This window comes from Pituophis catenifer, unplaced genomic scaffold (assembly GCF_029215685.1).
Source record: "Pituophis catenifer annectens isolate HBS135680 unplaced genomic scaffold, rPitCat1.0.hap2 SCAF_18, whole genome shotgun sequence".
NCBI classification, from domain to species: domain Eukaryota; kingdom Metazoa; phylum Chordata; class Lepidosauria; order Squamata; family Colubridae; genus Pituophis; species Pituophis catenifer.
In genome coordinates, this window is record NW_027256898.1 from 8,320,770 (window position 1) to 8,347,423 (window position 26,654).

General features: G+C 46.5%; 1 protein-coding gene across 2 annotated transcripts in view; it reads left to right on the forward strand.

The window, feature by feature from the left end:
- Window positions 1–224: 224 nt before the first annotated feature.
- Window positions 225–26,654, forward strand: part of ARHGEF10L (Rho guanine nucleotide exchange factor 10 like) — an 88,369-nt gene continuing 61,939 nt past the window's right edge. For both annotated transcript variants that reach the window (XM_070956254.1, XM_070956251.1), the window contains exons 1-7: window positions 225–359; window positions 8,508–8,605; window positions 11,500–11,751; window positions 15,092–15,119; window positions 22,592–22,674; window positions 22,862–22,945; window positions 26,477–26,649. In XM_070956254.1, coding sequence (XP_070812355.1) covers window positions 8,569–8,605; window positions 11,500–11,751; window positions 15,092–15,119; window positions 22,592–22,674; window positions 22,862–22,945; window positions 26,477–26,649 — 657 coding nt within the window. In that variant the 5' untranslated portion in view covers window positions 225–359; window positions 8,508–8,568. The remainder of the gene's footprint in view (window positions 360–8,507; window positions 8,606–11,499; window positions 11,752–15,091; window positions 15,120–22,591; window positions 22,675–22,861; window positions 22,946–26,476; window positions 26,650–26,654) is intronic.

The window sequence follows — 26,654 nt, forward strand, 5'->3', positions numbered from 1 at the left end:
GGCCAGCTGAGGAGGCAGGCAGGGCTACCATTGGATGCTCCGGCAACCCATGGCCGGGCTGCGATTGACGGAGAGCACAAGGGGTGGGCAGCGGAGGAGAGCTCCGTGCTGGCTCTCCTCCCCTCCTCGGCCGAGGAGGACCTGCTGGAGGCCCGGATCCTGCTCTGTCCCAGCCATGGAGGCACCGCCAAACAACACAAGAGGGGAGACTTAACGGGCACCCCCTCTGCAACCTCCCCCCCACCCTCCCCGCCAGAGGAGACGAAGGAGGAGGCTGGATTTCTAAAGCCACATCATGCTGCTTTCTCCCGCCAGGTCAGCCTAGCCCCCACAACAAGACGGGGGTCCAAGCCTTCGGGGTAAGTGGACGTCTCCCTAGAGCTGCCTCGGCTGTGCCAGGCCAGAGGGCATCTTTCGGGCAAGCCATTTGCCCGCTTTTCCCCTCGCCCCCCCCCCCCATGTTTCTGCGCTTCTCTTTTTTCCCTACAAATCTCCTTTATTATTTTGTCTCTTTTTCTTCCACGTAAATCTCCCTCCCACCTTTTTTTTTTTTTAAACTAGGGGAAAATATCTTAACTTTTCCATGCTAGTGCAGAGCCTTCGAATAACACTCCCCCACGCACACCGTGGTTTTTGTAGAATCAAAAGCTAATTCTAAGGCATAGCCCGGGTCATAATGCCAGGTTTGCAGAAGGAGGAGCAAGGTCACTGTGTATAAAGTGTCCCAAATGCCATGCAGGACACAAGAGAACTTCCTGAGATCAGCACAAACTGGCTGGGCATGAAGAGGGAACGGTTTATATATAACCACCCTGTAAGTAAATTCCATCTTGGAATTGGGTGGGAACAAACGAAAGGGCTGAAGTTTGCATGCATTTACCATTGTACCGTACTCATTATACATTGTACCGTACGTGATACCGTTATACCGTACTAAATTTACCATTTAGGCAAGAAAAACAAAATGCACAGGTACGGTATATGTAGTATCTCGCTCAATAGTAGTCACTGTGAGAGGGATCTTGGAGTCCTAGTGGGCAACCATTTAAATAGGAGCCAGCCGTGTGCAACAGCTGCCAAAAATGCCAACACAGTTCTGGGCTGCATCAACAGAGGGATGGAATCAAGATCATGTGAAGTGTTAATACCACTTTATAAGGCCTTGGTAAGGCCACACTTGGAATCCTGCATCCGGTTTTGGTCACCACAATGTGAAAAGGATGCGGAGACTCTAGAAAGAGTGCAGAGAAGAGCAACAAAGACGATTAGGGGACTGGAGGCTAAAACATATGAAGAACGGGTGCAGGAACTGGATATGTCTAGTCTGATGAAAAGAAGGACTAGGGGAGACATGATCGCAGTCTTCCAATATCTCAGAGGCTGTCCCATAGAAGAGGGAGTCAAGCTATTCTCCAAAGCACCCGAAGGCAGGACAAGAAGCAACGGATGGAAACTAATCAAGGAGAGAAGCAATTTAGAACTAAGGAGAAATTTCCTGACAGTGAGAACAATTAATCAGTGGAACTACTTGCCACCAGAAGTTGTGAATGTTCCAACACTGGAAGTTTTAAAGAAGAGGTTGGATAACCATTTGTTTGAAATTATATAGGGTTTCCTGCCTAAGCAGGGGGTTGGACTAGAAGACCTCCAAGGTCCCTTCCAACTCAACTCTTCTCTTCTCTTCTCTTCTCTTCTCTTCTCTTCTCTTCTCTTCTCTTCTCTTCTCTTCTCTTCTCCTCTCCTCTCCTCTCCTCTCCTCTCCTCTCCTCTCCTCTCCTCTCCTCTCCTCTCCTATTAGGTTGGGGATAGCACAGATGTACCCTTGGCAGGGACTGTCTACAGGATGGATAGCCTCAAGAGATCCCAGACTGGTTCCTTGGGCTCACTTCTTCGTTAAAGGAGAAATTATCCTCTTTAGCACCCACAAAATATTCTCTTCTTTCTCCTCTTCGCCCCTAGAGCCCCCAAACACATAAAGGTAGAGTCTGCCGTTAAATTCGCCAAGGATTACAGGCAATCCTCGACTTACGACCGCAATGGACCCCAACAATTTATGTTGTTAAGTGAGACATTTGTTAAGGGAGTTTTGTCTGATTTCACGACCTTCCTTGCCAAGTGTGGTTAAGTGAATCACTGCGGTTGATAAGTTAGTAACACAATTGGTTGTTAAATGAATCCGTCACACAACGACGGTCACACAGCGATGGTCATAAATAAGAGCCAGTTGCCACGCATCTGAATTTAGCTCACGTAACCATGGGGAAGCTATTCTATTCTATTCTATTCTATTCTATTCTATTCTATTCTATTCTATTCTATTCTATTCTATTCTATTCTATTCTATTCTATTCCATTCCATTCCATTCCATTCCATTCCATTCCATTCCATTCCATATTTTCCATTCCATTCCATTCCATTCCATTCCATTCCATTCCATTCCATATTTTCTATTCCATTCCATTCCATTCCATTCCATTCCATATTTTCTATTCCATTCCATTCCATTCCATTCTATTCCATTCCATTCTATCTTTTACTGGGGATGATGGGGCGGCTCAGGGGTGCAAACTATGGTTTAGCATGGTGTGAACAAACGTAACCACCAGTTGTACAATCCAGGTTGAACTCAAGTTTGAAAATGTCCACTGCTGTTTAATAACAGCATCCTAGGGGGATTAACAGGAGCTGCTGTTAATACTAACAATATTAACAAATAATGTTAATAGCTAATCGCAGTTAAAACATTAAACGAGCGTGTTCAGAAACCAGGTTGCAAGGCTTACTTAAGTCTGAATTTGGATACTCCTCGATTTACGACCCCAGTGGAGCCCCAGATTTCTCTTGCTAAGTGAAAGTGTGTTTTGCTCCATTTTACGACCTTCCTTGCTGCAGTTGTTAAGTGAATCATTGCTGTTGTTAAGCTAGTCACACGGTTGTTAAGTGAATCTGGCTTCTCCATTGACTTTTGTTTGTCAGAAGGTCTTAATTAAATTAAGAACTGAACATTAAGAAAATGAAGATCATGGCATCTGGCCCTCTCAATTCCTGGCAAATAGATGGGGAAGAAACGGAGGTAGTGACAGATTTTATTTTCCTGGGCTCCAAGATGAGGACTGCAGCCAAGAAATGAAAAGACGCTTGCTCCCGGGGAGGAAAGCTATGGCAATGTTAGACAGCATACTAAAAAGCAGAGACATCACCCTGCCAACAAAAGAGCGTATAGTCAAGGCGATGGTTTCCCCAGTTGCAATGGATGGCTGTGAAAGTTGGACCATAAGGAAGGCTGAGCGCCAAAGAATGGAGGCCTTTGAACTCTGGTGCTGGAGAAGACTCCCGCGAGTCCCTTGGACTGCAAGGCCATCCAACCGGTCAGTCCTAGAGGAGATCAACCCTTACTGACTGCTCTTTAGAAGGCCAGATCCTGAAGAGGAAACTCAGATACTTTGGCCACCTAATGAGAAGGAAGGACTCCCTGGAGAAGAGCCGAATGCTGGGAACGATGGAGGGCAAAAGAAGAAGGGGACGGCAGAGAACGAGGTGGCTGGATGGAGTCACCGAAGCAGTCGGCGTGAGCTTCAGTGGACTCCGGAGGATGGTAGAGGAAAGGAAGGCCTGGAGGAACGTGGTCCATGGGGTCGGGCACGACTAACAACAACAATGAAGTTGGAGGACTACCTGTAGTCCACAGATGGTTTACTCATTGCCTTTATCTACAATATCCTCCCCTACCACAAGACAAAACAGGCCCATTAGTCTCAACAGAGTTGACTGAAACAGAAAATACAATTCCAAATTCCGCTTGGCTTCATAGGACAAATGGAGAGAAGAAAAAGAGAAATTTCCAGACTGTTTTTGAAATTGATTCATATGCCATCCGTTCTTTTTCGGCTTTATAACCTAAGGCCATGATGGCGAACCTATGGCACGTGTGCCACTTATAATCTAAGGCCGAGATGGCGAACCTATGGCACGCGTGCCACTTCGTGGGCATGCGTGCTCAGCTCTGGTGCCAGTTGATTTTCGGGCCTTCTGGGCCCACTAGAAGTAGGGAAACAGGCTGTTTCCTGCCTCCAGAGGGCCTCGGGAGTGGGGAGGGAAGGCCTGTTTTTTGCTCTCTCCAGGCTCCAGAGCCTTTCTAGGAGCCTGGGGAGGGCAAAAAACGGCCTCCCCCCCCCGGAGGCCGGAAACGGTCTGTTTGCCAACTTCCGGTGGGACGGGAAGGCCCATTTTTTGCTCTCCCCAGCCTCCAGAGCCTTTCTAGGAGCCTGGGGAGAGAGAAAAACAGGCCTACCAGGCCCACTATACCTTCACATGCCAGGAGTGTGGGGGGGTCGCATGTATGGGGGCGGGGCACATAGAATTATGGATGTGGGCACACATGCACATGACCCCCCCCTTCCCACCCACTCCTGGCACACGATGGCAAAAAGGTTAGCCATCACTGACCTAAGGATACAGCACAAGATAAAAAAGGGAGTCGAAAAGGAGGAGGAAAAAAATCGGAAAACTTCAAAATCCAGAAAACCGCAAACCAGTTTGGTTGGTTACAGAAAAAAGCAAAATATTTTTCCTTGGTCCCAGGACAGCAACTTGTATCCTCAGTTGGCTTACTTGCCCTTTTATCGGAATATTCAAATTGCAACTGGTGCTCCAAAGAATAGATAGTCCTTGACTAACAACAGTTCATTTGGCACTGAAAAAAACGACTTATGACTCATTTTTCCACCCTGATGTCCGTTGCGCCATCCCCACCGTGACGGGATTTACATTTGGACGCTTGCCGACTGACTCACCTTTACGACGGTTGCAGTGGCCCAGAGTCACATGATATCCTTTGGCGACCTTCTGACAAGCAAACTCAAGGGGGTGGGGGCAAAACTTACCGCGTGACTAATTTAAGAACTGAGGTGATTTACCGTATTTTTCAGAGTATAAGACGCACCTTTCCCCCCGCCCCCTAAAAATGGGTGAAAATTTAAGTGGGTCTTATAGACTGAATTTAGGGATGTGGGTGGCTCAGTGTCTAAGACGCTGAGCTTGTCGATCGAAAGGTCGGCAGTTCAGCGGTTTGAATCCTTGGGGCCGCGTAACGGGGTGAGCTCCCGTGACTTGTCCCAGCTTCTGCCAACCTAGCAGTTCGAAAGCACGTAAAAAAAAAAATGCAAGTAGAAAAACAGGGACCACTTTTGGTGGGAAGGGAACAGCGTTCCGTGTGCCTTTGGCGTTGAGTCATGCTGGCCACATGACCACGGAGACGTCTTCGGACAGCGCTGGCTCTTCGGCTTTGAAACGGAGATGAGCACCGCCCCCTAGAGTCAGGAACGACTAGCACATATGTGCGAGGGGAACCTTTTCCTTTTATAGACTGAATACTGAAAAAAAATAGATTTTTTTTCTTGTTTTCCTCATGTAAATTTAGGTGCGCCTTATAGTCCGAAAAATACAGTACTTAACAAAGTCGTAAAATGGGACAAAGCTCACTTCATTAAATTTCTCACTTAGCCAACATCAATTTTGGGCTCCATTGTGGTCATAGGTTGAGGACTCCCTGCAGAAAAATTTAGGAATTTCCCTCCTTGTAGTGTCAAAACTCTTCTTTAGGTATCCCTGCAATAATAATAATAATAATAATAATTTCATGATTTTGAGTATCCGAAAGGACACCGGGATTACCGATCTTCCCGAAGTGTCCCAAATTCAGTGGGCGTTGAACAATTTGGGAGGGGGGGCTTTCTAGGATTTGAGTACTTGGACCCCCCACACACACACAGCAAAGAGGAAGTTGATTTACTTGTCTGATCCGCAAAAGCAGCTTGTAAATTACAATACACGCCTTTCAGGCCTCCTATCTCTGTTTAGTGTTTTTTTTTCCCCACCCAGTTTGGCAGATGGTGAACTTAGAGATTGATGGTTGTGAAATTTTGGACTCTGTTCTCCATTAAAAAACACACACACACACACACACACACACACACACACACACACACACAAACAAACACACTCACACAAATTGCTGCAAGCAAAGTTTGACCCTGGACATTCTTGGCTGCCGAAATGTTTTGTTTTTTCCCCGGTTATCTTCTGGCGTGTGATCAAGCATTTCTTTCGATCCACAAGGAATGAAATGGAGGCGAAAGGTGTTTTTGGGTACTTTCCCCAGCTCGGTCGGACTACACCCTCCCTCATCCCCGGCCTTTGGCCTGGTGACAGATGCAAAACTTTAGGGGGCCAAAGCCAAATTCTATTCTATTTCCAATTCCTGCCAGGCTGAGCTACACCCCCCACCACACACACACCCCGGTATCAAATGACCACGAGCAGAATTTTTGCAAATTTGACACTTTGTGTTTCGCTAAAATGCCCAAGCTAGAACTAATGTCATTTGTGAGTGTAGGCGCAGTACCAGGGGTGAAATGCTACCGGTTCGCTCTGGTTTGGGCGAATTGGTAGGGATAAAACTGCCAGTTCAGGCAAACTGGTAGTTTAAAAAGCTACCGGTTTGTGCGAACCGGTAGTTAGCTTTTGGCGTGCATGCGCAGGCAACGAACCAGTGGTGATCTGAGGAGGATTTCACCACTGCGCAGTACTTGTGTTTCTGACTAACCAGGTGAGTTATGTTGTGTGAAGGCCGTTGCGGAGCCTTCGTGTCACCCAAGCTGGCCACTTCCAAAGCTGTCTCTCAAGCGGGCAGGCATCTGAAAGCCTCTGTAATCTAACAAGTGCCATATGGATGCCGCCCGATCGATCTTCTCCGCAGCTAGCCAGGTTTCTCCGCCATCTGGTTCCTGCGAGCCGGTTTGTGATGGGAGAAAACAGGCTAACTTTTATCCACCTTCTGCCGGCGCGTTGCGGTTGGAGAGCTAATTGGGTGATCCTACGTTACCCACATTTCATAGTTGTTTTGTCACTTCGGGGCAAACGCGTTAGCACCGTTGCTGAACCTGACAAAAGATAAAGAAGCCAAACATGTTTTGTCAGCTTGTCGGATTGCAACACACGGTTGGCCCTGGCGGTGGCACGTCTCCTCTGCCACGCCCAGCCTTGGCATGGAAAGGTAGACGGTCGGGCAAGGCGATGCCTGCCCTGTAACAAAAGTTTTCTTTTCTGCCCTTTGCTTGAACGCCCTCGAGATGATTCCAGACCGGTTAATGTCTGAGTTGGCATCTTTCCATCATCGTCTCATTCACCAGTTTCTGGAGGAACCTCAACGTGGATTAGAGTGATGACGATCACCCAACTTCAGTCTACAACTGAAACAATTGGATGAGTGCATTTTGCTCGGAGGTCCCGCCCAACATGAATTAAAGCAACACGGCAATTTATTCTTCTATCTGTCTTTTGTGCAATCCATCACTGAGCAAAAGTGATCTAAGACAGGGGTGAAATTCAGCAGGTTCTGACAGGTTCTGGAGAACCGGTAGTGGAAATTTTGAGCAGTTCGGAGAACCGGTAGCGGAAATTTTGAAATACCACTTCTGGCTGGCCCCAGTGTGGGGTGAGAATGGAGATTTTGCAATATATTTTCCCCAGGAGTGGGGAGGGAATGGGGATTTTGCAGTATCCTTCCCCTGCCACGCCCACCAAGCCACACCACGCCCACCAAGCCACGCCCACATAACCGGTAGTAAAAGCATTTGGATTTCACCACTGGTCTAAACTGTAATCCCTATTATAATTTTGGACTGTATTATTCTCCTCCCCTCTTCTTAACAAGGACATCTAAGGAGGTTGAAGGACATAGGCATGAATTTCCCCAGGCAGAAAATTTGAAAAGTAAAATTTTACCTTTCCAAGCACAAGAGGCGGGTGGGGGAAAAAAAAACCACGCACCGATGCCATGGGCTGCCCCTGCTTTTTTAGCTAATCCCTGCATGGATTGCACGTTGCCCCTGACCCATGAGTGGATATGCCCACTGCGAATTATCTTCTAGAACAGGGGTCAGCAACCTGCAGCTCCAGAGCCACATGCGGCTCTTTGGGCCCTCTGCTGTGGCTCCCTGTCGGGTGATCCCACCACAGGCTGGCCCCGCCCCTCACCCTCCCCTCCCAGTCACTCCTCGCCTGGCCTGAGAAGGTAAGGGTGACGGCGGGGAGGGGGGGGAATGGAGAAGCGGCCAGGGCAGAGACAGAGAGAGAGGGAGAGAGAGGGGGAGGGAGGGAGGGGAGAGAGAGAGAGTTATCAAAAGGGTTTTGTGGTTCCCGGTGTTTTTTAACAACTAGTTCTCTGCCCTAATGACAGCTGGGTAGGTGTGGCTGGGGGGGGGTCATGTGACTGGTGGAAGTGAGTGACATCGAGTTGGCCACGCCCACCCAGGTTTTGTGGCTCCCGGTGTTTTCTTTTCTGTTGGAAATGGGTCGAAATGGTTCTTTGAGTGCTTAAGGTTGCTGATCCCTGTTTTAGAAAGAAGAGGCTTTACATGAGGACAAGGATCGAGGGAAAGTATTTTTTTTTTTTTTAGAAGAGCAAACTCCCTGCTGAACAGATTTAATTTCCTTTTCTCCTCAGGGAAGCGGCAGGGGAAGTGACGAGGACAGAAGCCCCAGGAAAGTGTGGGAGACAGAGTGAGATGACCTCTTCCCAGCCCGCCAAAAGGGCATCACTAGGTACCGTCACCTGCAAAAAAACAAAATCAGACGCAAAGAGGCTCCCAGGAATTGGTGCGAGAACGCCCTGAGATCTGCACTTATATAAAATATCTATTTCCAACTATATCCGTGATGGCGAACCTATGGCACGCGTGCCACAGGTGGCACACAGAGCCCTGTCTGTGGGCACACCAGCCGTTGCCCCAGCCCAGCTCCACCGCGCATACGTGCGCGCCTCCCGCCACCCAGCTGGTCCTTGGATCTTTGCCGCGCATCCACGGTGGGCACGGCCTTCCCAGTTCTCCACAGATTCCCCCCAGCACGCCCTTCCTTTTTACTCCATTTCTGCCGCCCACACCAACCTGGAAGCCAAAACGGGGTGCAGGGGGGGCACGCGAGGGTCCCCCACACCCCATTTTGGGCCTGGGAAGCCTCCTGCACCAACCTGGAAGCCAAAATGAGGTGCAGGGGTGGGCACATGCACGGGGGGGGGGACATGCATGCATGCATGGAGGAGGGGCAGGGCGCATGCATGGGGGGCGCTCACATTACATTTTGGGGGTTGGGGCATGCACGCGTGCATTTGCACGCACGCTTTGGGCACTCGGCGCCAAAAAGGTTAATCATCACTGACCTATATCCATAGTGCCAGGGAGTTCAGTTTGCAGATAAACGCAGAGCAAGAGGCTAGACCTGTGATGGCAAACCTATGGCACGCGTGCCACAGGTGGTACACGGAGCCATATCGGTGGGCACGTGAGTGTTGCCCTAGCTCAGCTCCGGAACACGTGATTTTTGGGCCCTCCGGAAATCAAGCAAACAGGCCATTTCTGGCCTCCGGAGGACCTCCAGGTGGTGGGAAGGCTATTTTTGCCCTTCCCAGGCTCCAATAAAGCCTCTGGAGCCTGGGGAGGGCCAAAAACGGGTCTACCAGGCCCACCATGCCATCGCATGCCAAAAGGGTGGGGAACGTGGGGCAGTTGTACGTACATGTGCAGGGGGTGGGGCGCATTGAATTATGGGTGTGGGCACGCACGCGCACAACCCCCCCCCCGTGCTTCCCCCACTTTTGGCACGCGACGGCAAAAAGGTTAGCCATCACTGAGCTAGACCACATTGTCGCTGGAGGGAAAGGCGAACATTTTTCTTCCGACAGGTAGTCTTCGATTTACAATCATAACTGAGCCCAGTTGTAAAGTGTGCCAGACCTGTTTTTATGACCTTTTTTGTAGTGGTCATTAAGTGAAACTGGGGATCGGTAAGCAAAGATATTATTCAACATTTTTTGCAGAAAAGTAAACCTCCGTTTCTGGCAAGACCCATGGTAAATTGTAGTGGGTGACCATAAATGGGTCCGTCGTAACTCAGATCGTCACCAAGCGACTGGTTGTAAATCAAGGACTGCCTGGACCAGTAGTCCTCGATTTATGACCACAATTGAACCCAACGTTTACGTTGCTAAGCGAAGTATTTGTTAAGTGAGCTTGCTCCATTTTGCGACCTTTCTTGCCACAGTTGTTAAGCGAATCATTGCATTGGTTACGTTAGTCACACGGTCGTTAAGGGAATCTGGCTCCCCCGTTGACTTTGCTTGTCAGAAGGTTGGAAAGGGGGATCACGTGACACTGCGACAACGGTCACAAATATGAGTCCGTTGACAAGTGTCTGAATTTTGATTGTGTGACTGTGGAGTTGCGGCCACGGTTGCGTGAAAAACGGTGATAAATCGCTTTTTTTCAGTGCCGGTCACTAAATGAACTCTTGTAAGTCAAGGACTACCTCTACTTGCAGTTTAGACCGCGGTTCCTGTTGGAGGGGACTTAAAAAAAAAAACTTCCCACCTTTGCATTCCTACAACTTAAACTTTAAGTCTTGCCACGAACCTCCGTGCTTTAGACCTGTTTTAAAAATCGCTTTTCCTCCCGAAAGTTTCCAGGGAGACTTTCTCAGCGGCTTGGCTTACTTACATGAGTCGGTAGCAATGTTTACCCCCTCCAGCTTTAATCCCTGGTCTTTACGAGGGCAGCTGGACCTGGTCTAAATCGGGACTCGGCCGAAACCAGACTCCGTGCAAGGACGTTTCACTCCAAACTGAGCTAGAGAAAAGGAGGCCCAGAACAGAATGACGAGGCGGGGGGGCGGGAATCATATATTTGAAAGAAATATCTGTTTTTTTGCAGCTATCCACTTTCAAGTCTGACTCTTGTACGTTTAGAACTAGATCTACCAACCAGTGGCGAACCGGTAGTGGCGGTGGCTGTAGGCTCCGCCCACCCACCTGGACGTCATCACTGACCCTCTGCGCATGCTTAGTTTACTAAATTAAACCAGTTTTTTGGGTACCTCTATATAGGTAAAGGTAAAAGGTTCCCCTTGCACATATGTGCCAGTCGTTCCCGACTCTAGGGGGCGGTGCTCATCTCCGTTTCAAAGCCGAAGAGCCAGCGCTGTCCGAAGACGTCTCCGTGGTCATGTGGCCGGCATGACTCAACGCCAAAGGCGCACGGAACGCTGTTCCCTTCCCACCAAAGGTGGTCCCTATTTTTCTACTCGCATTTTTTTTATGTGCTTTCGAACTGCTAGGTTGGCAGAAGTCACGGGAGCTCACCCCGTTAACGCGGCACTCGGGATTCGAACCGCTGAACTGCTGACCTTTCGATCGAGAAGCTCAGCGTCTTAACCAAAGAGCCACCGCGTCCCTTATACCTGTATGTAGCAGATTTTAAAAAATGGGATTAAGAACGAACAGAATAGCATTAATCAGGTCAGGTCCAGTGGAAGATTCAAGCCAGGAAACCCAACGTCTGAATTGGCTTTGTTTTCCGCTCTTTAGAAGTGGACTGAAGAGTGTTTCATGAGGACTAGCTCCTTTCCTGCCCGAATTTACAATATTTCCTTTTCTCTGTGTGCAGGGAGCGAGGGGGACGCTGATGATGTCGGAGAAGCCTTTGAATTTGAAGATAGCGAAGAAGACGATGCCACCCATCTCGTGGTGAGCAATGCCAGGACGGAGCTGGGCACCAAGGGGGCACTGCAGGACCCACCCCTCAGGCGACGGTCCAGCATCAGCGATGACCTGGAGCCGTTGGGCGGCTGGGACGCGGAAGAGGCACTCCTGGAGGATCGAGTTCCCTTGACCACCTCGGATTCCAGCTCCCATCTTGGTAAGGGCAAGCGAGCATTCAGACCTCATTTGGCCCCCAAATCAGATTTTATTTAGCAATTTTATTTTATTTTATTTTATTGAAAAGACAGCGCCACGTCAGGATAACAATGCAAATAAAGCAAAACCAGAGACAGATCAATGATAAATCTCAACATACATGTTAATAACCAAAACTGTACTGTGTTAACACTAATTGCAACAATACAACTTCAACTAAGTTTCTACTTACATTATTTACAAATTTTTCCAAGAAGAGCCACAAAAGAGGATTAGGGGACTGGAGAATAAACATATTATTTATTTATTTATTTATTTATTATATTTCTATACCGCCTTTCTCCCGTAGGACTCAAGGCGGTGTACAGTCAAGAAAAATATAGATACACAAACATCATAAAATTGCTAATTAAAATTATTATTATAACATAACATAGTTATGTATTGTCAGCGTTTCAACGCTGGCATAGAAAGCAGAGGAGAGCGAGAGATAAACTCTGAAACTTTTGCCTGCTAAATCCCTTTGAAGCCAGGTTGTCGTGGAAATGAGGGGAGGGGGCACATTCCTGGGAGATGACGAGAAAAGGAGTTTGAAGAATAACTTGGAAGATAGCCAATGAGAAGCAGAGATTTGGGGATCGGAAAGGGAGGGATCGGGGGGCAAAAGGTCAGTCTTGTCCGCGCGGAGTCATGATCCGGTGGCTGTGCTCAATTAAAGAAAGATTTCCTTAAAGATTGGCAGTTTGGAAATTCATTTAATTTTGAGATAGCATTGTAGTCTGACAGATATATTATAACATAACATATAAAGAACAGTTGCTGGAATTGGATATGGCTAGTTTAATGAAAAGAAGGACCAGGGGAGACATGATAGCATTGTTCCAATATCTCAGGGGCTGCCCCAAAGAAGAGGGAGTCAAGCTATTCTCCAAAGCACCTGAGGGCAGGACAGGAAGCAATGGGTGGAGACTCATTAAGGAGAGAAGCAACTCTCTACGTGGGGCTGCTCGTGAAGACCACTCAGAGGCTTCAGCTGTTGCAGAATGCGGCCGCGCGGGTAGTGATGGGAGTGTCCCGACACTCTCATGTTACACCCCTCCTGTGCGACCTGCATTGGCTACCGGTTGCCCTCCAGGTGAGATTCAAGGTGCTGGTTATCACCTATACAGCCCTACATGGCCTAGGCCCGAGGTACCTGACGGACCATCTGCGGCCAGCGACAGCTCCCCATCGCCCGGTGCGTTCCCCACAGGGAGGGCCTCCTTGGAGTGCCGTCGGCCAGGCAGTGTCGCCTGGTGACTCCTAGGGAACGGGCTTTCCCTGTGGGCGCACCTACCTTATGGAATCAATACCCCCTGGAGCTCCGGGTGGCCCCTGACCTCCGCTCTTTCCGCCATGACCTTAAGACATGGTTATTTCGCCAGGCCGGATTGGACTGAAGGGGTTTTTAAGGGGAGTTTTAATGGTTTTTAACACTTGATATTGATTTTGTCTGTTTTTATTGCTGTGAGCCGCCCTGAGTCCTTTCCGGAGAGAGGGCGGCATAGAAGCTTAATAAATAAATAAATAAATAAATAAACAAACAAATTTAGAGGACGGCATTTTTTTTTTTAATTTGATTTATATGCCGCCCTTCTCCGGAGACTCAGGGCGGCTTACAATGCATTATAGCAATAGCCTTCATCCTTTTGTATATTTATACAAAGTCAGCTTATTGCCCCCACAAACTGGGTCCTCAATTTACCTACTTTAGAAAGGATGGAAGGCTGAGTCAACCTTGAGCCTGGCGAGATTCGAACCTGCAGTAATTGCAGGCAGCTGGTCTTAATAACAGGATGCTTTAGACCACTGTACTACCAAGGCTCTTGATATAAGATAGATAGATAGATAGATAGATAGATAGATAGATAGATAGATAGATAGACAGACAGACAGACAGACAGACAGACAGACAGACAGACTGACTGACTGACTGACTGACTGACTGACTGACTGACTGACTGACTGACTAACTAACTAACTTAGAACTAAGGAGAAATTTCCTGACAGTGAGAACAATTCATCAGTGGAACAACTTGCCTCCAGAAGTTGTGAATGCTCCATTGTGAATGCTGGAAGTTTTTAAGAAGATGTTGGATAACCATTTGTCTGAAGTGGTGTAGGGTTTCCTGCCTAAGCAGAGGGTTGGACTAGAAATTTTGAGTAGTTCGGAGAACTAGTAGTAAAAGTTCTGACTGGCCCCACCCCTATCTATACTCTGCCTCCCAAGTCCCAGCTGATCGGGAGGAAATGGGGATTTTGCAGGAACCTTCCCCCAGGAGTGGGGTGGGAATGGAGATTTTACAGTATCCTTCCCCTGTCACGCCCACCAAGCCACGCCCACAGAACCGGTAGTAAAAAAATTTGAAACCCACCACTGACGCTTATGAAGGATTTTATGAAGAATGGCAGTGGCGGTATAAAGAAGAAAAGTGAAAAAGTAGGAAAAAAAGAGATATACAAAAATGATCACCATGTCAGTTAATACTTCGTGGGGTAAATCTTTAGCATGAATGACGGCCTGATAATGTCTTCCCATGGAGTGAACCAAGTCTTTTAGTTCTGCAGCTGTTATCATGTGAAACCAAGATTGAATGATGGCTTCTGTTAACTGGGTTTTATTGCTGGGTTGCTTCTGACTAACCAGTTTCTGTAGTCGGCTCCATAGATTTTCCATTGGGTGAAGGTCTGGGCTGTTCCCAGGCCATTCCAACAGTGGAATATTATTATTTTGAAACTCAAAAAAAAAAAAAAAAGTGGTGTTATTAGCCATCAAACCTGAGTGGAGCCTGAGTGGCGTAGGAGGCTAATGCCTCCTACTAAGGCAGCATTTAACATCCAGCTGCCTGCAATTACTGCGAGTTCAATTCTCACCAGGCTCAAGGTTGACTCAGCCTTCCATCCTTTCTAAGGTAGGTAAATTGAGGACCCAGTTTGTGGGGGCAATAAGCTGACTTTGTATAAAATATACAAAAGTATGAAGGCTATTGCTTAACGCATTGTAAGCCACCCTGAGTCTCCGGAGAAGGGCGGCATATAAATCAAATTGAAAAAAGAAAAAAAAACCCTCAAAAATACACTTTTCCCAAAAGGTTTCCACAATTATGGCCACTACTGTATAGTTCCTAGCAGGCGAAGGCAGAAAAGATTCCCAATCACACCTTTTCTCAGAAGCCCACAAAGTAGAAAGACTAAAAAAATACAGAGAAGGCTGCTATTCTTCGCTATTCTTCTTCACGGTGTTTCTGAATTTCTCAGCTTACCAAATGATGGGAATTATTTATTTTTTCTCTTTTTGACAGATTGCCGAGATCCTCAGGCTGAAGCCGAGTAAGTGACCCCACTGTATTTACACTTTATACACAACAACCCAGAATAAGGAAATTGGTGCGTGTTGGCTGGAGAGAATTACATCCTGCCTTCTTTTCCTCCCCTGGTTAATCACCGGGTGTGTGGAGGTTACACAAAGTTACAGGTGCGGCATTGTGGCAACTACCCTCTTCTTGTAAGGGAGAGGGGGGGGGAAGGGATTAATCCAGGCAGGGTCTCTGTAGCTGCTCCTACAGATGTTGACAGAGGTAGGACAACTGTTTGCTTCTTGTTTTATGGATCCGGCACCTGGAGTTAATCATGCTAAACTCCCTCCTTCCCTCCCTTCCTTCCTCCCTCCCTCCCTCCCCCTTTTCTCCTTCCCTTTATCTCTCTCCTTCCTTCCTTTTCTCCTTCCCTCCTTCTTCCTTCCTTCCTCCCTCCCTCCCTTTTCTCCTTCCCTTTCTCTCTCTCCTTCCTTCCTTTTCTCTTTCTGTCCTTCTCCTTTCTTCCTTCCTTCCTCCCTTCCTTTTCTCCTTTCCTTTCTCTCTCTCCTTCCTTTCTCTCCTTCCTTCCTTCTCCTTCCTTTCTTCCTCCCTCCCTCCCTTTTCTCCTTCCCTTTTTCTCTCTCCTTCCTTCCTTTTCTCCTTCCCTCCTTCTCCTTCCTCCCTCCCTCCCTTTTCTCCTTCCCTTTCTCTCTCTCCTTCCTTCCTTTTCTCCTTCCCTCCTTCTCCTTCCCTCCTTTTCTCCTCCTTCCTTCCTTCCCTCCCTCCCTCCCCAGACTGGATTCTTAAGTTTTTCTTCCTCCTGGCAATAATTTTTGGAAAGCCGATCCCGAGACCCCTGGCCTTGCATGGCACAAATTGGTCTGGCAGCTTCATTTATGGGTGTTTGAACAGGGTGTGTCTCTCTACTTAAGGGAGGGCAGGGCAGGTGTGTGTTGCTTTCCTCCTCTAAGAAAACACCCGGATGGAAGAGAATAGCTTTTGAAAAACAAATAAAAGCAGGGCAATCAAATGCTAATTTACCAGCCGGTAAGGTGTTCATTTGGGGTGAAGTGCTTGCCTCTGTGTTGCCAAGGGGGGGGGGGGAGGGGGAAATGTTGATCAGTAGGTTGGATTATAGTAGAATCTGCGCTGACCCCCCACCCCCAAATATATGGTAAGTATTTTAAATTAAACCACAGAGGGAAAAAAGTGGAGAGCAGTGTATTTTATCAGTTTTTGTAATTGTGCTTAACAAACCAGTTTGTATGATTTGCTAAACTAAAAAATAAACTGGTATTAAAAGTGTCCCATTCTTTAGCACATAAGTAAAAAAAAATGCTTTCTCGCATTCAAAGCTTTCCTACCTTCCTTCTTTTCTTTTCTTTTTTTCTTTCCTTTCTCTTTTCCTTTCTCTTTCTCCTTCCTTTCTCTCTTTCTCACCCTCTCTTTCCCTTTCTCACCCTGTTTCTCTTCGCCCTTTCTCTTCCTTTCTCTCTCTCTTTCTTTCCTTCTTTTCTCCCTCTTTCCCTTTCTGTTCCTTTCTCACCCTCTCTTCTCCCTTTCTCTTTCTCCTTCCTTCCTCCCTCTTTTTCCTTCCTTCTTTCCTTCTTTCCTTCCTTTCTCTCCCTCTCTTTTTCCTTCCTCTCCCTCTCTTTATCCTTCCTTCCTTCCTTCCTTCCTTCCTTCCTTCCTTCCTTCCTTCCTTCCTTCCTCTCTTTCTCAACTCTGTCTCTTTCCCTTTCTCTCCCTTTCTCTTTTCTCCTTTTCCCTCTCTTTCTCTCTCCCCCTCTATTTCTTTCTCCTTTGACACAGTGCCACTCTCTCTAAAACTAGCAAGGGCTAAAAGCTGATTGTTTATGCTCCAGAGGAGCGTGTGAATGTCGTCTCCTTGTTTTCACACTCCTAGTCTTGTTTTATACCCCTTCTGTTTGCTTGAGGAACTGGAAGCTCATTGAAGCAAATACTTCCAAATCCAGTCTCTGTGAAGGATTTAGAAAGAAGCCACGAAACCTAAAAGTACTTTAAAAAAAAAAAAACACGAGGAAGAATCATAAATGGTGCATAAATGGTGTGTCTCCTTCGCTGTGTTTTGAAGGCCATGTCCAGTCATGCAGGTTACAGAAATGTGGTCGGGCTAGTTGTGAAGCTGCAGGTTTATCTTCCTTTCCCAGCAAAGCCCATTTTGTTTCTGGTTTTTTTGTGACCTTCCTTGAATTGATGGCTCTTCCTAGCTCTAGCAAGGACCTGGATGAAGGTCCCAAACACAAAAGTCAAAAGGAAATGGTGTCATTTTCACAATTCAGCGATGAGGTTCACAAATGCATCCTTAAGCCAACATTGAACAAGCTATGATGTGTGCCGCGTGTAAACTCCCTAGCTGAGTTTGCAAGGCCGTCTCAAAATCGGTGCCTTCGTTAAGCCCCAAATGCAAAGCTGGTTTAAATTTAGATCATCATCATCATCATCATCATCATCATCATCATCATTTTATTTCTATACCGCCCTTCTCCCGAAGGACTCAGGGCGGTGTACAGCCTATTTAAAAACACAAGACAAAACATTGATTAAAAATTTAAAATAAAATAATATAAAATAATAATAAAATAATGTTGGCTTGCCTACATAAAAAAGATGTTGGCTTGCCTATTTTGTATCAACTCAATTTCTTGTGTTGGTTGGCGGTTCGTAACGCAAAACCCCCAGAAAGTTTTTTTGGGTGGAATTTCTGCCTCTAGAAAACCAGCTGTTCCTTGCAGATGTGGGCACACCCCACAGAAGAGCCCCCCCCTCCCCAAAGTTTTGAGGGAGCAGCCACGTCAAACTTGCTTTGGGAAAATTCCAGTCTTTTTTAAGTTTTGACAATCGGGGTCTTTTCTTGGCTAGCCGCAGTGGAATTAGGCTTGGATTAGGAAACTTAATGCAGATGTTGAAAAGCACATTCTGACATCTGGGGATGGGGGTTTCCAGGACTGGGGGGCAGGTCTTTGATGGTAAGGAAATTAAGAAGGCTTAATAATATTTTGGATGCTAGGAACAAGCAAAGCGTGAGGATGCTGAAAGGTCCATTCTGCCCCCTAGTGGCAGCAGGAAGGAAAACGCAAATCTGAGTTTGGGCGGCTGATTTTTACAGTATATTTTTTAGAGCCAAGGGAGTCCAAGTCTTGTGCTATAGCAGTGATGGCTAACCTTTTTGCCGTTGCGTGCCAAAAGTGGGGGGAATGGGGATGGGGTGTCGTGCACGCACGTGCGTGCCCACCAGGGGTGGGTTCTGAATTTTTTTACTACCGGTTCTGTGGGCGTGGCTTATTTTGTGGGTGTGGCTTGGAGGTCATGTGACTAGGTGGGCGTGGCTAACTGGTCAGAGTCATTTCTGGAAGGTCCTCGCACTTACAACCAGTCCGCGCACTTACAACCAGTCCTCGCACTTACGACCCAACTCGTTTGTTTGCTTTTAACACTGATCAGCTGTAGGGCGGCCCTTTGAAGCCCCGCGGCAAGAGTTTAAACAGTTTTTTTCCCTCTAGTCATCAGCTGGGACTCAGGAGGCAGCAATAGATTGGGGGTGGGACCAAATAAAAGGTAAGAATAACGGGGGCGGAGGGGTGGGAGAACCGGTTCGGTGACATCATATTGTCACCGCTACTGGCTCTGCCAGACCGAACCGGGAGGAACCCACCACTGGTGCCCACCCCCACAATTCAATGCACGCGCGACTCCCCCGTGCTCCCCCTATTTTTGGCACGCGATGGCCCGGTAGGACCATTTTTCGCCCTCCCCAGGCTCCAGAAGCTTTCTAGGAGTGAAAACAGCCTTCCCCACCCCACTGGAGGCCCTCTGGAGGCCGGAAACAGCCTGTTTGCCAACTTCCGGTGTGCCCGGAAGGCCCGAAAATCAGCTAGCCTGCGTGCTCATGTGCGCTGCAGCTAAGCTAGGGCAATGCTCGCGTGCCCACCGATTTGGCTCCATGTGCCATAGGTTCGTCATCATGGTGCGACAGAGACATCATGGGGCTTGGTCTTAGCTTATTGCAACATGAAAATCAAACTCAGTCATTAGAATTTGGGATTCGGCAGCTTAGAGTGTATCGCTGAGTCAATTATGGAGCCTGGATAGCTCAACAGGCAGAGCACTATGATTTAACACCAGCTGTCTGCAATTAAAGTAAGATCGAATCTCACCAGGGACCAGGCTCAAGGTTGACTCAGCCTTCCATCCTTTCTAAGGTAGGTGAAATGAGGACCCGGTTTGTGGGGGCAATAAGCTGACTTTGTATAAAATATACAAAAGTATGAAGGCTATTGCTTAATGCATTGTAAGCCGCCCTGAGTCTCCGGAGAAGGGCGGCATATAAATCAAATTAAAAAATAATAATAATAAACTTCTGAGTTTGCTATCGTGACTGAACTCTGTTTGACTCTTAGTTCCAACCTCTTGTAAAAGGGATACCTGAAGACAATCCAACCTGGGTATCTTCTACCTTCTTTCAAATTTCGCCTGAGAATTTTTCCTTGTTTTTTGTTTTTTTTTACTTCTCTTTTGTTAATTTTTTTCAATTTTCGAAACAAGTCTTTTTTTCGTTTTGAATCAGCCCAACGTAGATGTGGCCACGATTAGGAAACTTTTCCTTGAGTTACAACAACCAGAGTTTTTTTTTCCTCCCCTTTTTTTGCTGTTTTTTCCAGTAGTTTGGATTAATTCGGGAAGGGATCCTATTCATTTTGGGGGCCCCCGCCCTCCCCCCCCCAAACCGAGACAAAGGAAGGGATCAAATCTTGCAGCTGTGACCAGCGAAGGAAGAATGCAAGCCAGCAGCTCGTCTCCTTTCCTGTTTCTGGGAATTTTTCATTTATCCCGAGCTGCTTCCTGGTTCCCATAGAGGAATCCAAACAGACTTAAAATGCTAATGATTTTTTTTTTTTTAAATTGCCTAGTTAATACACTTGGCGAGAGGTTTTTCTGTCCCTTTTCTCTTGCCAGTGAGAGTAGCTTTTATTGGGAGTCAATTCCCGGCTCTGTCCATTAAGCGGAGGGGTGGGAGGAGGCGAGCTTGAAAAAAGGGCTCCATTTACAAGGATGAGGCCGGCGGGGGGGGGGCAGCCCATCTCATGCCCTGCAAAGAGAAGGGAGGGGCCTGGTGCTGCATAAGAGGCGGCTGATCAAGAGGGGCAAAAAAAATCTGAATATCCATCCCCTGAAAGGCGTGGATGCTTGCAAGGGACTTCTGCCAACTTCAGGGTAGGGTTTTCTGGCAATTTTTTTTTTTAATGTTATCTTCTCTCTCTTGTGTCCAGAAATTTGGAGTCGGGGTGGGGTAGGGTGGCGGTGGCAGAGGGGCAAACCACAGAAGAGATAGGAGGTGGGGGAGTGAGTAGGAGTCTCACAACTCCGTGCAAAACCACGCAAAACCACGAACACATCGGTAGTGCGAGGATGCGTATAAAAACAGTAAAGTCATAGATCATGGGAGATTCTGGGTTTTTTTGGGTTGTGTTGTTTGTTTGTTTGTTTGTTTTACAGCAAATCAGCTCTGGGCACGTTCAAAAAAAAAATCTGCACACTGTGAGTCAGCTGGGACCTAGAAGGCTGGCGATTTGGGGTTTATTTGCAGGAAATCTTGGCAGAGTAACAAAAAACAACTTTCCTTTTCTAAATTAAGATGGGGGAGGAAGCTTTGGTAGGCTGTGTTTGTGTCTGTGAAGGCGGGTTTTTGTGTGTGTGTGTGGGGGGGTTGGCCACTTGGCATTGGTGGGGCTTCCTTCAAGGCTCCTTAATCCTAGCAGCATGTTAAATGCTTAGTGACAGTTTCCTAAGAGTAATTGTGGGCTGCGGGTTATTTTGGGGAGGGGGCCTCGCTCTAGCACTTTCCCCTTTCCCCCCTCCACAATTGCCTGCTAATTAAACCATGCCCTCTGTAAGCTGGGAAATCGGTGCGAAACGGTGCAGCTTTAAGACCTGGGCAAGTATTTTGAAACCTTCCTTTAATTGCTGCAATTTAGGGGTTGAATAAAACTTTGCATCGGTTGATGCTACAAGGGGAGAATCTATTCCAGCGAAAATGGCTTCCGTTATTTAGTTATTTAGTTATTTGGTTATTTAGTTATTTAGTTATTTAGTTATTTAGTTATTTAGTTATTTAGTTATTTAGTTATTTAGTTATTTAGTTATTTAGTTAGTCGAGCATGTATTAGATAACAGATATAAGTATAAACATGATTATGAATAGAGGAAATGCATATGAATAAATGAGGACAGTAGGACAGGGACGGAAGGCACGTTGGGATGCTTATGTACGCCCCTTACAGACCTCTTAGGAATGGGGTGAGGTCAACAGTAGACAGTCTAAGGTGAAAGTTTTGGGGGTTTGGGGAAGAAACCACAGAGTCAGGTAGTGCATTCCAGGCATTGACCACTCTGTAGCTGAAGTCCTATTTCCTGCAATCGAGTTTGGAGCGGTTTACCATGAGTTTGTATCTATTGTGTGCTTGTGTATTATTGCGGTTGAAGCCGAAGTAATCATTGACAGGTAGGACGTTGTAGCAGATAATTTTGTGTTCTACGCTTAGGTCAGACCGAAGGCGGCGTAGTTCCAGGTTGTCCAAGGCCAAAATTTGAAGCCTGGTTGGCATCAGGGATTCTGTTGCGAGCAGAGGAGTGGAGGACTCTTCTCGTGAAATACCTCTGGACTCGCTCAATTGTATTAATGTTGTTGTTGTTGTTGTTGTTATTGGTTAATCTTTAGTGAGATTCACAGCCTTTGAGGCTGGTTAATAGCTCAGCAGCTCGAGTTCTAACCAAGGACCTAAGAACTTTTTTTTAATTATTTTTATTATTATTATTATTATTATTATTATTATTATTATTATTATTATTATTAATCACATTTCTATGCCGCCCACTCTCCGAGGACTCTGAGCGGCTTACACCAAAGACAGCATACTAAATAGCATATTGCCCCCTAACAATCTGGGTCCTCATTTTACCCACCTTGGAAGGATGGAAGGCTGAGTCAACCTTGAGCCGGTGAGATTTGATCCGCTGATCTGCTGAACTAGCAGTCAGCTGAAGTAGCTGCAGTACTGCACTCTAACCACTGCGCCACCTCGGCTCAGTATTAATGTATTATTAATACAATTAATGTATAATTGTATTAATGTCCGATATGCTTCTCTTTGCCATTCTTGATAGTTTGGGACATGGATTTGTATTTTTAGGAAGGGTGTCCAAGGAAGATAACAAGATCCCTTACCGAGTGGATTCTAGCGGATTTGGGGGCATGGCATTGTTTACTTCCTTTAAGACGCACCTGCCCAGGTGCCATAAAAAGGTTTTCGGGTGGGCAGAGTTCAGAGATATCCACGTTGGAGGATGGAGATTACAAAATTAGGGTCCCCGTGAAAACTTAAAACGCAGCGTGTGTTGAAGGGCTGCTGATCCATATCAGCCCCTCTTTTAAGACGGAATAATATTTTGCTTGCTCGGGTTTCAAAACCGTAATTTCTGTTCCAGATTGGTGGGCACGGTGAGCAATGGAGATTTTTCCCAGACGGGGACACGAATCTACAGCTGGAAGCGAAGACATTCATCTCAAGGTAGGGTTTTATTTTCTAACTAAAGGCTGAATGCAGGGGGGAGCAGCGGATCTCTCGCTCCGAGTGGCTCCCCGGTGCAGCTCCAGCAGGCCAAGTTTCTAGTCCTTTGCAGTCGTTGGCTTCCAAGTGGTCGGATTCACCCTAGGTTCAGTTGCCCTCCCTACCTTGTCTCCGTTCTCTGTTCCAGGTGATCAGTTCACTTTCCCCTCTGCTGACGATGAAGTGATTTACGATGATGTTCCTTACGAGAAAGTCGATTTGCAGCCGTGTGGTAGGCACTAGCACCTCACGCCTCTCTTTCGCACGTCTCCTCTTCGCTCACCACCGTTTTCTTTCCCTCTCCGTCGACATTCTTCCCTTCTTATCACATTACTACCTGTCTTGCTAAAATGGCCTTTGGCAAAGATTTCTTGCGACAGCAACAAAAAAGGAAATGAAGGAAGGAGGCCTAATAAATCTTACAATATTTGCAAGGGTGGGCAAAAAATTTTGCTGGATGGGCATGGCCATGGTGGGTGTGGCCTAGTCGGCCTCCTGCACCATGGTGGGGGAGAGCGGCATTTTTGCCCTCCCCGGGCTCCGGAGGCTTTTCCCGAGCCTCTGGGAGGGCGAAAACGGCCTCCCCAGGCTCCGGAGGCCCTCCAGAGGCCGGAAACGGGCCCGTTTCCAGCCTTCCTGAACTTACAGTAGGCCTATTTTTTGCCCTCCCTGAGCCTCTGCACGTGCCCTGCACTTACCTGCATCCAAAATGGGCCGCGTGGGGACTCCTGGGAGGGGAGGGGAGGGGTGGGCAGGGCCAGCCAGGAGTGGGATTTGGGGGTTCTCCGAACTGCACAGAATCTTAGCTAGAGGTTCTCCCGAACCCCTGCGAACCCCCAGTGGCCCACCCCTGAATATTTGAATGTGAAATCAGTGAAATCAGGACACACACAGAGAGAAAGAGAGAGAGAGAGAGAGAGAGATGATAAAATGATAAAACCAAAAGAAAAGGAGTAGTACCGATGCATTATTCTGGATAAATAAATCCGTGATGTCAAGCTTGTTTATCTACCTCCTCTTAATAGAACACAGCCCCAATTTAATTTATTAATTATTTATTAATTTTATTTCTTTAATATTTTTTTCTATTAATTTTATTTCTTTAATTTGTTTTAAATGAATTAAAAGAATACATTTTTTAACTGACTTCCAAATCTTAGAGGGATTTTCTTTTCCAGGACTTTCCTTAAGCAGTCTGCGATTTTCCAGTTCATTTTCTTTCTGTGAACAGAAATCAAGAGTGACACTCCGAACATGCTCAGAGGAATTTTATCTGCCCTCCTGCTCCCTGATAATCCTTCATACAAAAATGTTTCTACTTTATTTTACTTATTTAAATCATTTTTATAGTTCATAGGAAAGCAGGCAGCCATGTTGAGCTGGAAATTATCTGCTGTTCATTTCTCTTTTCTCCCCTAATCCATCCATGGTTAAAACATCAGTTCTTTATACTTTATTTTGTTTTGGGTCTGTGTCCCGTCCCCCTCCGGCCCGATGCAATGTTTTCTCTAAAATTAATCCATTTTTATAGAAGCCAGAGGATTTGTCTTGCCAAATCCCAATGCTTTTTCTACAATTCCTTAACATTTTCAGAACGGATTTGTAACATTTTTTAAACCATAAAAGCCAACAAATAAAAGCCCCTTTTTAGGTTAGCTGGCCTGGTCTGGGATTGGCAAAACCCCGTTTGGGTTTTTCAGAGTGTGCTTATCGTTAAAAAAGTTTCTGTTTTGACATTCCTGTTTTATTTTTCCCGCTCAGCATAGCAAGAAGGATGTTTAATGTTGCTTTCGCCACTTTTAGAGAAACAATGCAATATTTAATGACTTTTTTTTTTAATTTGATTTATATGCCGCCCTTCTCCGGAGACTCAGGGCGTCTTACAATGTGCTCAGCAATAGCCTTCATCCTTTTGTATATTTTATACAAAGTCAGATTATTGTCCCCACAAACTGGGTCCTCAATTTACCTACCTTTGAAAGGATGGAAGGCTGAGTCAACCTTGAGCCTGGTGAGATTCGAACCTGCAGTAATTGCAGGCAGCTGGTCTTAATAACAGGGTGCTTTGGACCACTGTACTACCAAGGCTCTTTCTTTTCTTCCTTGTTAGTCATCACTACCGAATATAAGCATTTAGGGGCTTGTGAATTTCTCTTGTTGTAAATAAAAACTTCCAGCTGAATCTAAGAAGAAATTGATCGACTTATCACTCAGGAAGGTATTCTAGCATACAGGAAGCCCTCGAATTACGACCGCAATTGAGCCCAGAATTTCAGTTGCTAACCGAGACAGTCGGTAAGTGAGTTTTGCTCCATTCAACAACCTTCCATGCCACGGTGGTTAAGTGAATCCCTGCAGCTCTTGAATTAGTAACACGGTTGTTGAGTGAATCTGTCTTCCCCATTTTTTATTTTTTATTTGATTTTATATGCCGCCCTTCTCCGGAGACTCAGGGCGTCTTACAATGTGTTAAGCAATAGCCTTCATCCTTTTGTATATTTTATACAAAGTCAGCTTATTGCCCCCACAAACTGGGTCCTCAATTTACCTACCTTAGAAAGGATGGAAGGCTGAGTCAACCTTGAGCCTGGTGAGATTTGAACTTGCAGTAATTTCAGGCAGCTGATGTTAATAGCAGTGCTTTAGTCTGCTGCGCTACCAGGGTTTGAGTAAACATTGAGTTTAGTTGTCAGAAGGTCGGAAAAGGTGATCACATGACCCGACCCCGGGACACTGTGACTGTCATAAATGAGTCAGTTGCCAAGAGTTTGAATTTTGATCACGGGGAAATGCTACAAAGGTCATAAGTGTGAAAAACAGTCATATAAGTCATTTTCTTTCAGTGCTGTTGTAACTTCAGTCACTAAATGAATGGTTGTTAGTCAAGGACTACCTGTAGTTGGACAATACAGGTAGTCCTCGACTTACAACAGTTCGTTTAGTGACCGTTGGAAGTTACAACGTCACTGAAAAAAGTGACGTATGACCGTTTTTCACACTTACGACCATTTCAACACTTGCGTCACGTGACTTACATTCGGATGTTTGACAACGGATTCGCATTTATGACGGTCGCAGTGCCCCGGGATCACGTGATTCCCCTTTTGTGACCTTCTGACAAGCAAAGTCCATGGGGAAGCCAGATTCACTTAACAACCGTGGCAAGGAAGGTTGTAAAATGGAACAAAACTCACTTAGCAACTGTCTCGGTTAGCAAGCTGAAATTTTGGGCTCCAATTTATTTTTTATTTTTTTATTTTTATTTATTTTTAATATGCCGCCCTTCTCCGGAGACTCAGGGCGGCTTACAATGCGTTAAGCAATAGCCTTCATACTTTTGTATATTTTATACAAAGTCAGCTTATTGCCCCCACAAACCGGGTCCTCATTTTACCCACCTTAGAAAGGATGGAAGGCTGAGTCAACCTTGAGCCTGGTGAGAATTGAACTCGCAGTAATTGCAGGCAGCTGGATGTTAAATGCTGCCTTAGTAGGAGGCATTAGCCTCCTACGCCTCTCAGGCTCTTTCTGCTTACGACCATTGTGGTCGTAAATTGAGGACTCCCTCCTGAACTTTTCCTCTTAATTCCACTTTCTTTCTTTTTTTTAAATTCATCCTGTGCCACCGATGTCCGCTCTTCATCTTCTTCTTATTGTTATTATTTCTTCTCCTCTTGAAGTCTCCTTGTGCTGTGGGACCCCTTTTTCTCCCTCCCTGCCCCCCTCAGCTAAGAACTGACCATCGTTTCTCCCCTCTTGTCAGATTCAGGGAGAAGCTTAATTTATGAAGATGTCCCTCACCCCAAGCTCAGCTCGCAAGAGCCCGACGATTTAGGCTGGAGCTCCAGCGAATTTGAAAGCTACAGCGAAGACTCGGCCGACGAAAACAAAGCCAATGCGGCTCACGCCAAACCCAAAGTTTCCTTCCAGCCGAAGGTAAC